Source organism: Uloborus diversus, chromosome 6, assembly GCF_026930045.1.
Source record: "Uloborus diversus isolate 005 chromosome 6, Udiv.v.3.1, whole genome shotgun sequence".
Taxonomy (NCBI): Eukaryota; Metazoa; Arthropoda; class Arachnida; order Araneae; family Uloboridae; genus Uloborus; species Uloborus diversus.
The window spans coordinates 58,685,170-58,701,300 of NC_072736.1; the positions used below are offsets into that span (position 1 = coordinate 58,685,170).

At 31.3% G+C, this 16,131-nt stretch overlaps 1 protein-coding gene across 2 annotated transcripts in view; it reads right to left on the minus strand.

The window, feature by feature from the left end:
* Nucleotides 1-726: 726 nt before the first annotated feature.
* The window catches only part of LOC129224666 (uncharacterized), a 51,836-nt gene continuing 36,431 nt past the window's right edge, over nt 727-16,131 (minus strand). For both annotated transcript variants that reach the window (XM_054859206.1, XM_054859207.1), the window contains exons 6-8: nt 9,293-9,503; nt 5,961-6,104; nt 727-1,061 (exon numbers count right to left, since the gene is read on the minus strand). In XM_054859206.1, coding sequence (XP_054715181.1) covers nt 900-1,061; nt 5,961-6,104; nt 9,293-9,503 — 517 coding nt within the window. In that variant the 3' untranslated portion in view covers nt 727-899. The remainder of the gene's footprint in view (nt 1,062-5,960; nt 6,105-9,292; nt 9,504-16,131) is intronic.

Sequence of the window (16,131 nt, forward strand, 5' to 3'; positions counted from 1 at the left end):
TGCGCTAAAAACGTTTTAACGAACAATGAACTTCAGGAATAAAAATAAAATATATTAAGCTGAATTATTACAGCTTCTTGGGTGTTTCCCCAGTTTTGACGACACTAATTCCTACCCCCCCCCCCCCTTCCGTTTTACTGTTTCAATCATACATTTTGATATACTGAAGGGGGGAGGAAATTTGAAATGTCAGCGAAACTGGGGACTATGGCAAAGAAAAACTTTTTCCTTGAAAAAAAAGAGGGTCCGTGTAATCCCAAAATATATGTAGAGATTTTTTTTTTTTTTTTTTTTGCCATTTATGCACTACAGGATTGGCCTCTTGTACAATTTCCAAAAAAAAAAAAAAAAAAAAATCAATTTATATTGAAAGAAAATGAAATTAATGACAACTTTGAACTTTAAAATTTACTTCCTACTTTAACATTGATTTTTTTTTCACCTACTTTTATTGCAATGCAGAAAAGCCTAAATCAGAGCATAATCATCTAAGGTAAATTAATGTATGTGCAATGAAAAAAGTGAAATTTTTTAAAACAAAGTTTATAAATAATAAAAAAGAGACAAAATTTAGTTAGAAGTCTCCTTGATAACTTTAAAATCCATAGGATTTCAAAAAATTGAAAAAGTTTTCAAAAATAAGAATACAAGCTGGACACACAATTTAATTATTGAAACAAACATCTAGTAAAGAAATCTCAACTTACGGATTGAAAATAGAATTGATACTTAATAAACAACTTTTATTTCATATACTATAACAAAACAATCAGTAACTGCAAACAAATTGAAAATACATTAGCATGGAGATGTCAAAAAATAAATGTCTCTTAATTTGAAAAATAAAGTTTATTGATTTGATACATCAGGATTTTGGATGATTATAGTTTCATATACTGTTAATCATGTGGTAAGAAGCCACTGGCGAATGCACTCTGTATGGCATCCTGGCAAGGTTGAGTTAACCACATGCGCGGAAGCAACTTCACCTCATTTTCTAAAATCAGTGGCAGGTTGACATGCAATGACATCTGTATCATGGCTTTGGTTGCCTCCATTGCCTGCAAATAAATTGAATGAACTATAAAATAAATGACACAACTGGTATTCAGTTAAATAGAAAGAAAATGACAATGAGGTGTTTTACATATATAGGGGTGATTGCAACGAGAATTTTAAAATCCGAAATTTGCCCAGGTAAAATAACATTGTTACATGCATAGCTCATTTTCCTTTCCTTCCCTCTTTCTCCTCCCTTTATTACATTCCAAAAAAAAAAAAAACTTGAATTTTGATGTCTTGAATTCAAATTATGTTTTTTGCAACCAAATTGCGATGGGACCCTACTTGTTGGGTTTCTCGTAGCTACGAATGGAATGGAAATGGCCAAGAAATGTGCACCTGTCATATTATGATTGATTTTTTAGAATAGGTAATAAGAGGCATATTTAAAAAAAATGGTGATTGGGATGCTGTAACAAAGATGAAGAACTTATGGCTGATATCCACTAATACACTTATCATAAAAATTACTTATACTGTATAATGTTATGTATTTTTTTTCTTATCGATCTTAAATGATGATGGGAATTAGTACTTTGGAAATTTTATATTTAGATGAAGTTTTGCTGTTTAAGTTCACCTAATAGGTGCTCTTCCCTGAAAAAATGTAAAATTTTAGATTTAAAAAACAAAAAAAAAAAAACTTTTTTTGGATGTAAAGTCTTTAACAAAATATGAATAAAACCAAACCACAGACGATTTGTATCTATGACACCAAAAACTTTGCTCTCTAAATAAATATTCAAAGCAACCACTGTCATGGTAATTTGAAAAATTAGAGAAATATCAACTTTAGACAAGTGAGGATAATAACAGGGGTCTGGCCAGAGGATATTTGGGTCCGTTAACGGACCCTTCACAAAAATCCGATCAACCAAAACGGACCTTTCACAAAATTCTGATCAAACAAAACAGACCTTTCACAAAATTCTGATAAACAAGATTGGATCTGTCACAAATTGTTTATTGAAAGAGCAAATCTGAAAGCAAAATATTTCTGTGTATAAACCGATAATTTTGGGAACCTTTTTTGAAGTCAAATTAGAGGGATCAGCTTATACAAAATCGGCTAATTTTGAAAGAAAAAATCGGCACTCTTGCGATGTTCCTGCAAGCGATAAATAATTGCTACTGCCAAATAAATATAATGGTTGTTTGTTTTATCACAGCTAATTAGCAGCGGTGTTGTTGTAAACTTTTCTGAAAAGGCATTGGTAAGCACTTTTCTCCGCTCATGATTTAATAAACAATACTAATATATATCTGCGAAATGAACTTAAAACTGCAAAGGGATACTAAGGGTGCGGAAAAAATATGATCGCTTCAGATAGGGTTACCAACTTCAAAGCTTTCACCACTTAGCGTCTGGCGTTGAACCTTTATAATGACTTGATTAGAAAATATTCTCATCATTTTGTCGGCTTGTCAATATTTGCGTTTTTACGGTGCGGTGCGAAGCGATATTTAATTGTTATTTTGGGAGAAAATTATATGGGTTTTGATTTTTCGATGCTAACAAGGATGATTAACTTTAAATAAACTCTTTTAATTACCGTTTTTTTTTTCTTTAGATGTCTACATTTTTAAAAATGCAATCTTTTAACATCCGATATGAGAATCATATTTTGTTCTTTTTTCAAGCTAACTTCGCTTTATTAGGATTCAAATAAATGAAAAGTCTCTTTATTTCAGTTAGAACTTTCATTTCAAGTTTTTAAAGCAAAATTCCATTTTCTGTTATGAGTCAAAAATTAAAATGCTGAAGAGATGGTTTATTTATTTATTTTTTTTTTTTGAGGGGGGGGGGGGGTCAACTGTGTTCATAGATATTGATGATATGTTATCATAGGACGCTAAAATGCAATTTTAAAATAATTTTATCAAAAATATTTCTTTTACAAGCCGTTTTTATACTTTTGATGCCTTCACTTTAAGAATTGCGATCTCTCTGCATCCGCTATGGGAATCCGATTTTTCGAATTTTTGATGATTATTACGCTTTGTTAAGAGGTAAACAATTGAAATGCCTTTTTATTTTTGTTAAAATCACGGAATTTATGTTTTAAACCAAATTCTGTGCTTTTTAAGAGTGTCTTGGGTCAAAAAGTTGAATGCTGAACCCTATTCTGAATTTTGTTTTATTTATTTATATTTTTGTTACAATTATTTTAAATACTGTACAGAAATATATCTAGTATAATTTAACATAATTCAGAATGGTAGATAAATATTGATACTTGAAAGAACGATGCCCCCCCCCCCCCCCGCCAAATATCAAAAAAAAAAAATCCAGAATGATTTTCTCGTCATAGAAGAGGAAAACACTCAACTTAAAGTTTAACTGATGCAGTTTGTGCCATCTCTAAATTCTAAAATTTCGTTTTAACAAAAAAAAAAAAATTTTTTTTTTCTTTTTGCGAAATTCTTTGATTTTTCACAAAATTAATTCATTTTTCACAAAATTATTTGATTTTTCACAAAAAACGGACCCTGTGAAAAATCCTGGACAGACCCCTGAATAAGCCATTCATGATTGCTCCAAGAAGAAAAGCTCCTAATCAGAAAGTTGACTGCATTTTCCCTTGAAACCATGAAGCAAAACAAAACGGGACAAGGTGGGCATAGCTGTTCCAATTGCTGTACAAGCATAAGCACTGACAAACATGGGGACCAAGGAGTCAACTGTCTCATGGCTATAAGCCGTGGGGCCGAAAGTATCATATCATCCCTATACTTCCCGAAGCCAATTGCAAATTTGGGGATGCAAAATTAAGTTCAGTTGATATTTAAAGAAATTTATTGCATTCATGGGGTTAAATACCACACCATCATAACCACATATTTTATTCTGAAACTAAAGAGATGACATATCATGCTACTGTTGGCTAAAGCCTTTTTTTTTATGTTCTTCAAGACAATTCCTAAAATTCTATAATGTTTTATAAGTACAGGGTTCATACTCAATTTGGATAAAAAAATTCCATGACTTTTCCAAGACTTTTTCATGACTTCATAAAAATTTTCATGACCTTGTTACACGAAGAGAATATTATTATTTAATGTCAAACTTGCCAATTTTTTGGGAAATGGGCATTAGAAAAACTTTTACGCGAGTGCCACTACATCATTGGAACACTTTCTTGTGACTGAAAAGATATCAGTGCATACTGCTAAATGTAATAAACTATTCTTATTTGTCTTCGTCACATAAATTCAAGTAAAATAAAAATATAGTAAATGCAACACAACTCATGTCTAATAAATATTTAATAAATAGGACAGAATAGTAATGAATGGGATAAAAATTGAATAAGTTTAAAATAATAAATTTACTTCATAAAATCACTGCCCTTTGATGTCAATAGTGCATCTAATCACTCATGTAACTGGACAGCCTATTCATTCATTAAAGTAAAGCCACTTTTTACAGTAAATTCATTTTTCTAAACCAGATATTTCAGCTGGCTAGAAGGATCAGTTTTGTGAGCTATATGTTGGGCACTACTGTTTTAGAGTATTAGAATTTCCCTACTTCTATGTTCTATTGCCTGACTAAAGTCTTCATTTTAAAACCTTCAACATATCAAGATTAACTCTGAAAAATTTAATAATGAACTTTTTACAAGTAGTTGAAATGAACTTGGATGCAATTCAATTACTTTTTTAGGGAGCGTGGCAAAATCAAGAAAGTGCGAATCCACTACTACAGAATATAAAATATAAGAAGTATGGAAAATAATGGTGGGTTCAAAATTAGTAATGCCCCAGTAGTAAAATCGCATCATAAGAAAAGGTGAGCGGCTGTTACAGAAGCGGATGAAATTGGATTCCAAAACTCGGATTTGTTTTTGAGATCGTTCAATTTATATGCAATATTACTAAATCACTCAATATTTCTAGCGCTCTTTTAGTAATTGTTGCTTTCTTACTGCCCAAGACATTTTTCCATGACTTTTCCAGGTCTGAAATTTGTTTATTTTTTTTCCATCACTTTCCAGGATTTTCATGACCCGTACGAACCCCGTGTAAGAGGACTTACTTTTTCGATTCGAACTGTAAGAAAATTTATCCTGTAAGCTAAACAGTGAGTGAAATTCCTCCGAACAAATATACAACAGTGATTCATGTGTTGTTTTCCTATCCCGACGGTGTGACGCAATGTACTGATGTGTTGAGTAACATTGACTGATGCATAGTGAAAATAACTAAAAAGATCCAGTTAACAGGTTCACTGTGTGGAGATGTCTATGCACATTAATTGATGCAAAATTCGATGTATGTCACGCCATTGCATGTGGTAACTGTAACAGTATTAATAGAAATAAAAAAAAATCAATCAATCTCCCTCTTCTCTTCCGTACCACGGCTGCAGTTTGTCAGTTGATTTGCTGCTGAGATTGCACCTAGGAGCTTGGTGCTCTTGTTTTCTCCACGCTGGGAATGTGGATGTTTTAGCTTTAAAAGATATGTAAGGCAGTTTGTTTTACCCTGCTATAAGAGTGAGGAAGATCTAAACCTTACCTTGAGTGTTTCAAAGTTTTATTTTATGAAAGCTTAGTATTAAAGTTGATTAGATTTTAAGATAGGCTTGACAGGGTCGTTGAAGGTTTGAGCTAGGTGCTCCAGGCATAACCCCTGTTCTAATGGAGAGTTCTTCTATGAACGAAATGGTTCCTGGAGTCTAAAAAGGACTAGTCTACAAAAAAAGAAGCATGCTTGCCGTCAGCGAGTGGAATGTTCTGTATCAACAATTCTGTCTGACAGGCAGAAGTGACTTTCCTGTTTTTGTGAGTGCCAGCTTAGGATGCATTGGAAGTGATGAAAACATGAATCAATAACTGCAACTAACCAAAGACTGCTTGAATGTAGTTGAAGGAGAACTAAAAAATGTTACTTACCGAATATGAATTCTGTGCCAGAGTTCTGACCCTTCTAACCAGATCTTGAGGAAGATGTCTGGCTTCAAGAACTTCAGAAATCAAACCCACATCACAAGCTTCCCGTGCTGTCAGTGTACGACCCCTCATTAATAGATCCATTGCCTGTACACCAAGAACATATTTTTACTTCCAAATCAAGAATGAGAACATCATGAATTTTAAATGAGATTATATCTAAATCAGCTCTCGGATTGTTGTTCTTTTTCTTCCCTCTTTAGTGAAAATTTTAGTTTGGTAGAGAAACTTTACTCATCAAGAAAGTTCATTAAGATTATATATAGTAATTTCTAGTAGAAAACCTGCACCACCAAAAAGGGGTCAAAATTTTTTTTATGTTCAAAGACCTCAAAATTAAAAATGAATAACTCATAGGGTACCCAAATACACGATAAATAAGCGTATTAAAATGAAATAATAGAACCGCACTATACTCACGTAGGGGTTGATCCTCCTTAAACCCATAGAATAAATCCCTAGAAATTAGGAAAAAACTGGAAACCCGGGTTTATATCAATTCCCAAACATTAGGGGAAAATCGGGAACATTTTGAAACATTTTTCTGCAAATAAGCTCTCAACAAAGAAAGAAAATAAAATTCAGGAACATGTGTACAATCTAAAATGTGAAATGTTCATATTTGTGTATGAAAAAATTTTCATACATAAAACTAGTAATCGTGATTTTTGTTCTCACGATTGCGAATTTCATAGTGGGTTCGGTTTCGCAAAAAGGATTTTGTTGAATTTGCTTTTATTCTGAACTATCATCAACAAAATAAAAGTTTTCGTTTTTTGTCACAACAAGCTCAAATTTACTTCCAATAAAAAAGATGAAAAACTTGCAAATAGAAAATATGGCTCATTTTTTGTACGGTGCCTTTTACTTATAATTCAAGTTGTTAAAGATTAGATAAAATAATATTATATCCCAGTATGTAAATATCAATTTCTCTTAACATTTAGTTAAAAGGGTTGGACAAATTTTGAGAGGGGGGGGATAAAAGAAAGTGATCATAAGCACTGCATTAAAAGTACTTCTGAAAACTTAACTTTTAAGCATGTAAATGCAACAGAGATTTATTCTTCCAGAAATTACTATATGTAAAAAAGAAGAATCAATATACTTTTCAAGTAGACAATTTTTTTTTAAAGAGAAAAAATAAAAATTTAGAGGACATAAAACCTGGATCTCAATACAATGACAAGCTTGCCTATTGTTAGAGAGAGCAATTGTTCTTTATTTGTTTTTCAAAAAATTTAAGAGATTTTGCAAATTCAGTTTTGAGAAAATCTTGTGAAAATAAACCTACTTTCAAATGTTTGAGAAACTTTTTCAAGAACAATTAAGTGTGCCATTGTTTGAAATTATCCAAAGAAAACTGATATGAATCAGTTCTCGCAGCATAATTTCAAAATCAAACAAATAATAAGATAGGAGTACTTACCCTGAAAACTTGTTAAAACTAAATGTTAGGTAGTAACATTTATAATCAGTTGCATTTTAAACTGCCTTTCTTAAAAATAATACCAGAACCAAATTAAGAAAATTGCTTGAATCAAGATCTTTATTTTTTTCATGAACTTTATTCTGCTTACTTGCGTACACACACACACACAAACACACAATGTTGTATTTCAAGAGAGAAAAGACTTGAGCCATTATTAAAAATTATAAACTTAACCAAGATCATGATTTTTTGTTTTGTTTTTTAAGGATTCTCTTTCCATGGTATTAACGGATTGACTTGAACTTAAAATACAATCTTAAAGATAAGAAATAAAATATAGATTTTATGAGTATTTTAAGACTATAAAAACCTTGAACCTGAAGAATTAGCTACTACTTTATAAATAATAAAGTAATAAGTTATATACTGCCATGCTAAGAACAAATGTGTTACCTGTAGTGGAACTCAAAATGAGAAATTCATAATTAGAGTTTTACAACTCATTTCTTTGATTTGAGACTTAATTTAATGTTTAGCTTTTGGTAGTCATTTTGAAAGTAAATGATACAACCTATGCAAGTGTATATTTTTGTAAAGGTCTTTATTTAAAATTAATTAAATGTAGTTACAACAAACTTTCTCTTCAATAACGTTTTCATATACTAGGTTAATTTCACCGTAAGTGACTATTACTAGTCATGTTTAGGTGTATCTGCACAGATACAATTAAAATAGCTTAGTAAAACACGCTTAATATATTATTATATATAATAATACTGAAACCATCTTTATTCGGTCTATAAGATTTTGCTTTTTTCTTTTGTTAATACAAATCTAACAGACTGTCTTTTGAAAAATATAACTTTTTCAAAATCTCAGAACATTTCGAACTGTGTAAATCCTAATAATTTTATGTTCTCTGTATTCAATTACTGAGCATGTTGGTTAGTTTGGACAGCAGACAATAGTTAATAATTTTAAAACAAACATGAATAAATAGAATAAGTTGAACTTTTATGTGATCATTTATATTAAACAATAATATTTTATTTTCTAGATTCATTTACTAGCACAATTTTGACAGCAGACGACACTTAAAACAAAAAAATAATTGGCTGTAGAATGAAATGCTTTTTTTTGTAGAAAAGAATTAGATATTAATATTTTAAATATAGTTAATTTTTCAGAATTTGCATTTTAAATAAACATTTAAAAAGAAAAAGTTGAATATTTACATGAACATTTATGCAAGGTCATAATAGTTTTTATTACAGACCTATATCACCTATTCAATTAATAGGTAAACTAAATTTTAGTACTCTGTTTCAATAAACTGCTATATTATTAAATGCTGCATTACAAAAGTATAGAAGTTGTAACTACATAATTACGAAGGAAAAAAAGGGGTAATTGTGCAGATATTTGGCTTAGTATATTTGTCACTTACTTACGAATATCCTTAGAAAACTACACAAATTCCACAGATACTACTTTAACCTAAAGCTTTTTTCAATATCTCGCACTCATACTAAAAAACTTGAGATTTAGGTGAACTAAATTATTAATGACCACCTGATGACAATAACTCAAATTTGATAAAATGTGTAGATATCAAATCTGTGTGAAGAACGGCAGTATACTGACTTACATAGTTTTTTTTTTGTACATAAAAGAAGCTAGAATTTTTTTACAGCTGTAAAACAAATACTGCAATTATTGTTCCAAGTATATGTATGGAAATTTTCAGAGAGAACTATTACTATAACTTATTATAGAGGTTCGAGTTAAAAGGGTCATATGTCTTATTACAAAGCAATTTGAACATAGAAGTAAATTTCCTTACCACTGTGGGACCAACCACTTGTGGCAGCGTGAGGGATGCACCACCTTCCGGCATATAACCAAGCCTAGAATGAGGCATACAAAATTCTGCATTGACACTGGCAATTTTTACATCAGCATGGTGTAGGAGGGTCATACCCAGGCCGTAGGCTGGCCCATTGATAACTGCAACCAGGGGTTTGCGAAGATCGGCCAAAGCTTTGATCATTCTCCTGAAAAGAGAATTGTCCGTTCAGAAAAAAATCAGTGACATTAAATAGGAAATTTGTGCTGCAATCATTTGTAGTAATATTTCACAAAATAAGCATTTTTTTTTAGCAAATGCGTTTCATAAAAACTCCCCCCTCCTTTTTCTTGGGGGGGGGGGGGGGAATTTGCTATGTGAAATTACATTTATATCCATAGCAACCCAATTGCTTTGACAGTCAACAAGTGAATAATTTAATCAATGGCTTAACTTTTAAGTACAGCTTAAGTTTAAAGAAATATTTGGAAATGTAACATTTTTAAACACACATATTTCTTCCATTAGCTTGCATGCAACTCAAATGGGTGGATTGTGATCTTTAATAGGCTACCAACCTTGAATTCCTGTAGGGGGCCTGGGCTAATGGCCAAAACTCAAACGGGTAAGCTTGTCAAACAGCCACTGGATTCAATAGACTCATCGGCTACTTACGGTTAAAATGGTTTGAATCAACTAGGTTTAAACTACTGAAAACTGGTCTATTCAAAGTGTTTCACTTGCTTTCAACCACCTGGCTTTTTGATTTTCTTCAACCACAAAATATCAGGAAAAAACAAATTTGACACAAAAGGTCATTAAATCAAATACAAAGAGTCATTTATTTCTTAATTTCCAGCAATACAGGTTTTAGAGTTAAGCATTTTGTAACAATTAGTTGGCTGGATTGTTCATTACCTGAAAATTTCTACTTTAGACAAGGATAAACCTAAAGGTTGAAAATGTTCTACACATGCTGATTAAACCATACATGATTATGATTGAATTTCAGCTTCTCAAAATTTTAGAACAACATATATCTTTATTGAAAAATCATTATGATACATATGTTAATCTACTAAAGACAGAATCACTAAAAAAATATTTTGGAAATTGATCAGTTTGTGATCGGTATTGGAACATTATAGGTAAAAAATATGTACTTTTTTCTAACAGTATATATTCATCTTGTAAGCGAACTTTTAACATTGTGTTTTGGATGTACCACATATGTAGCAAAATGAACTGGGAATAAACATTGTTCAAGACTTGTTTTCAGCCTTATTTCATCTTATATCTTTAAACGAGCAATTCTTGTGGGTATGTATATGTATTTATATTTCTTATCTCAGAAACCGCTCTAACGATTTGGATGAAATTCTGGATTTAATTGTAGTTTTGCATTCCAAGTTCATCTACATCAGTGTTTTTTCTGTAAAAACGCGATTTTTTACAAAAAAGTTTTTTAATATAAAGTCTAATTAAGTTAAGCCTTGAACTGACACATCAGGCCAACGATTTGCAACCATAACAATGAAAATTTGTCTCTTCTCGCTTTAAAATTTAAAACTTGCTTAGGGTTGCCAGGCTTGGCTGATATTAGCCACTTTGGCTAATTTCAATCATACTTGGCTAAAAACAAATTCAAAGGCATTGTGTAAGTCGATGTAAGGCTTTTTTTTCAGCAAAACTATTGCTTGACCGTCTTATTTTATTTACTTATTTTTCTTTTTTACATTTCAAATAGTTTTATATATATTATTATTATTATTATTTTTAAATCACGCATCTAAAATTTAATTTTGAAAAAAGGAATGTCTTCAGACTTTATATTTTGTTGTTATAATTTGTTGGAGTGGTTTGTGGATCATCGGTTTTTATGGATAACATGCTGTATATACCATTTGCTGGCGTAAAGTGACCAACTACTCTAAAAGTACTTTTTCCAAATAAAAATCGCGATTGGGATAAAATCGTGAAACGCAACTCTTTTGATAAATGACAGGAAAATTGGATAGTGGAAACAAAAATGTAACAGATAGCTTAAAGCAAAATGTTGATTTAATTGCATTCAGAATCTTCTTTGTTTGGTACTTTAATGTTATAAGAAGGTTGCAGCGCATTTTCAATCCAATTTTTCATATTTATTGTCGCTATGTTTGGGCTTAGAAACTACTTTTTTGTCAATACCGTGCGTTAAATATTTATACGCAACCAGCTCAGAGATTCCCTTGGTGGATGTCTGTGGGAGAGAGGAGGCCTATATTTAGTAGTAGGCTTCTTATAGCTGAAATGATTATAATGCTGATGAAGTGTTTACATGTATGTATATCTCTTGTTTCTCGGAAGCATATCCAACGACTGGCAAGAACCTTAATATTTCGTTAATGTGATGCTTTTCAATATATTTGAAAAAGTATCGAACTTTAGAAAAAAACAAGCTGACAAAAAATAATTCTTTTAAAGCCGAGCGAGGTTCGGTCGTCCAGGTACTAAGGTTTAAATCCTGATTTTCTCATAAATTTAGAAAATAATGAACACTGTCAGGTTTTGAGACATTTAGTTTGAATAAAGGCTGCAGCAAAATATGATTTTTGTGTTTAAAGAAGAGGAATTCAGGGTGGCCACAGAAACTGTGAAAAAAAGTTCCCCGACTTCCCTGATTTAGCTCATCAAACTTCCTTGATTTACGTTATCAATGATAATGGTTTCCTTGCTTTGCCCTATTTGAAAACCACTGCAAATTAAATAGAATGCAGTGTTTAAAACGTTTTAAGCTGTTAATTAAAAATATATTTTGTAAAGATGCTCCTTTTTTTTAGTAAAAATAGTACATTAAATTATTTGCAGGGAAATATTACAGGAAATCTAAAGCAAATACTTTACTTCTAGTAACAAGTTAAGAAGAAATTATTACAAACACTCTTAAAGAAATATCTAGTCATGATAAAACTGAAAAGTTCCCATATAGGTAATTTTGGACTGAATTTTCAAGCAGTACGATTAGAGCTGCAAGCATAACAAAAAATTTATTCATGTACACAAGGTTCATGATCAATCAATTCAATCAATTCATTCAATCAATTTCAAATGATTTCCTTATTTGTCAAAGAAAAAGAAATCTTAGATTACTTTCATAACAAACAACATTGAAACGCAAAAAACAATCAATTAATTTCAAAATATATATGTATATATAAGTTGATTTTAAAATTAAAAAAATTTAAAGTCTGAAAAAAAAAAACACGTTTTGTATAATCTGAGGAGACAATGAATAATAAGCAAAAAACAAGGTTGATTTTCATTCAGCATTCAATTTTAGCAATTAAATAAAAACGTGAAGAAGTAATAATTTTTAAGATTTTATCTGTATCAATTTTAAAAGCAAACTTTTTTCTTGAAATTGTGATTATAGTATGATAATTATTTCAAGACAGTGAGTAAAGGCAAGGGAGCTAAGGCATTAATGACGGCTTCCTCTTTGTCTGTAAGGTTGTTTATTTTACATAGCATGGAACTTGTGAAAGGTAAATTCAAGCTACGTAAAATAAACAACTTTACAGACACAGAAGCAACCATAGGAAGTTCATCCTGTGTTTAACCCATTCCTTGCTCCAGACGATACAGGATCGGCCGCGCAGTTTGTGTTAAAACTGCCCCGGCCGATTCAGGCTCGTCGCAAGAAAATGGTTCCTAACTGCCTTCGACGAACCTGGGTCACGGCGTTTCTAGAAATTTTTGCTTCGGCCGAATATGTGTCGGCGATCCTTCCAGGGGCAGAACCCTGTTATTGTGCTTCTCTGTTGGGTTCTGGTGCTTTTAGGGGAGTAGTAATCAAGCTCCTTTCCTTAGACAAAAGGGATGTAACTTATAGAATTTCACGAAACTTGTTGTAATTTATTTTATTTTACTAAGATATTAACCTTTCAAGTACTCTTGGATAGGACACTTATAATGCTTCAAATAATCAGGCATTATATTTTTATCTTTTCGGGGAAGCTTTGTTTCTTAGCATTCTGGCACTTGAACTCCTGATGAACAAGTGGGAAAATATTTCCTTACACATTTCCCAATATTTCTATGCCTGAATAAAGCAAATAAACAGAAATATTTTTTTCTTGTTATCAAAAATCCACCTTCTTACACAAGCATCCTTCACTAAATTGTTCATAATCCTCAAATTTTATAATTTATTTTACACAATATTATTATTTTTAATTATCTTACATATCTTAATTTTGTACAAGTATGTTTTTTTTTTTAATTATAATGTGTTTACTACGCTTTTTATTTATTTGTATACTATTATTATTTTTAATTATGTATTTATTTTTAAATCATGATATTTTCAAACGTAAGTTATAACTTTTTATATTCGCGGCACCCTTTGATGGATTTTTAGTGATACGGTTTTGAATATTTTAATTTCACAAACAAAAATTATGACGACCGCATTGACTACACGTAAAAGTTAACCATGCAAAACATAAAATAGATACGACAGTACAAATGAAATGAGAAATGATAATATCTTGAGCTCTTTTCGCTTTAATAATAAGAAACAAAACATTCCTTTTCTCCCTTTCTTTTTCAAATTTTTTTTTTTTTTTTTAAATAGCTCCAATGTTTTAATTGCACCTTCTTTTATAAGATTTTAAAAATAGAAATAAAATATTTGGCTTCTTTTCAATAATCAAATTATTTTAATTAGTAAATAATCCTATGAAACTAAAATTTATCGAAGTATGTTTAAAAAAAAAAACAATCCGACTCTATTTCAAGCAATATTTTCTTTCTTTTTTCTTCTTCTGAAGACATGTTCCCAAACACAAGCAGTAAAACTTGCTTTGAAATTCCTTTCGGATTCAAAATGTTTTGTTGTAAGAAAATAATGTGGAAGAGTTGACCACAAAAACCAAGGGGGACACCTCCCTAGGGAATCAACCTCTCCCAGGCTGTCTGTTATTCCCCTCTCAGCTGGGGGCTTTTAGTTGCATGCACAAAAGTATCCTTTAGGGAAATAGGGGATTAGCCGCAAGTTTTGATCTTTTGTAATCATTTATTTTTAAAATACTTCCCACGCTTGAGCAACTGATATCTGGGCACTCAGAAGGGATTTAAAAGTCATCGGAAATAACGATAAAAGAACCGATCAGAAAAGGTATGTCTCTGTGTTTATTGGTCGTTTTGAAGGGTCACAATGTATCAAAAGGCACCAAAGAATACTTTTTACCCTTTTAGAAAAGCATTCCCATAGTTAAAGTGTTTTTGTCCATTCAATTCCCTTGCTCACAGGTTGGATCGATCAGTCAATTGTTTGAAGAATGTTTTGTTGAGCCCTTTTGAAAGATAGATCATCTTACATTTAACAGTTTTGATTTTTTAAGTGCATAAAAAGAAAAAAAAATGATATACTGAGATAAAAGCAAAAAGAAAAGTAAATTAATAAAAAATTAGTATTATAAAAATAATTGCTTTTCGTCCTATCCTCTATCGTTTATTATTTTCCCGTTATGTACTGTGTATATTTAATGAATATTTCAGCACCTATTACCAACCTAGTACTTGATTGCACTATTTGATTCAGCTCCGAAAAACTAATAAAGCGAAGCGATTTTCGAATTCAAGCTGAACAGCAAAAACAACATTAAAATTCGAATGCAAAATGGGGAGAAAAATGCTATAACAACACAGCAAGAAGGAACTCCGTTCGTTCTCTGCGGCATGCGCGTTAAGGGGTTCGGGGCTGATTATGGAATGGGTTAATAAGTTATGATTCAATATTTTGACCTTGAGAAAAAAAAAGATGCACAAATATGCGGCAGTGTATAATCGCACTTCATTGATTTTACTTTTTCCGCAAAAGATAATTGGCGGAAGACGCATAGGAAATTAGGGTACTTAATTTTGCAAAGCAAAAAAAAAAAATTTTTTTTTCTTCATTTAATCAATTTTCCCTGAATTTTTGTTTTTTTTTTTCGAAATTCCCTGACAAATAAAGTTCCCTGACTTTTCTCTGATTTCTCCTCACCCTGGAATTATTCTTGGGAAAAAAAATAAAATGAGAACTTGCTTCAAGTCAAAATGTGAGTAAAAGACCACAAAATGATATCAAGAAAAAAAATACAATAAATAAATAAATAAAAATGAAAAGCATCATACGAATTCTTTTTACCACTAAAGCAGAATACAGCAAACTTCCGATTATCCACGAGTGCCACGGATAGTAAAGATCGTGGATAAACCTCAAAAAGACTTCAATGAGGGACAAATAAGGTAAAAATTGTCCTTCCTTAAAAACTTAGCTGTATTGATGCGTAATACTTTCTTCAAACAGTGAAAATATATACAGTAAAGTAAAAATGTTTCGCAAATTTGCAATTTTTTGGCAAAAAACATCAATCAGTATTTACAAATAGAAATACAATCCCCAGTGAAGATCAATGGCCCTCTTAAAACTATCTACTTCCTTGCTCATTACCACCTCTTCCGGTAAGCTGTTCCAAGGTTTCACTACCCTGCTAAATTAATAATTTTTCCTAGTTTCCATGTTAGCCTGAGATTTAAATAGCTTAAAACAATGACCCCTTATCCTGTTTTTAGTGCTTAACTTTAGCCTCGTAACATCTTTCATTTTAATAAATTTAAACACCTGAATCATGTGCCCTCGGCCTCTTCTTTGCTCAAGACTAGTGATGTGGATCGGGTAAATACCCTGCAGGTAGGTAAATATTTTTTGGGTATTTACTTGGGTATATACCCAGAGCCTGGGTAAATACCCAAAAAGTGGGTATTTTAGCAAAAAAATGCAAAAAGTGAATGCAAAATTTTTTTTT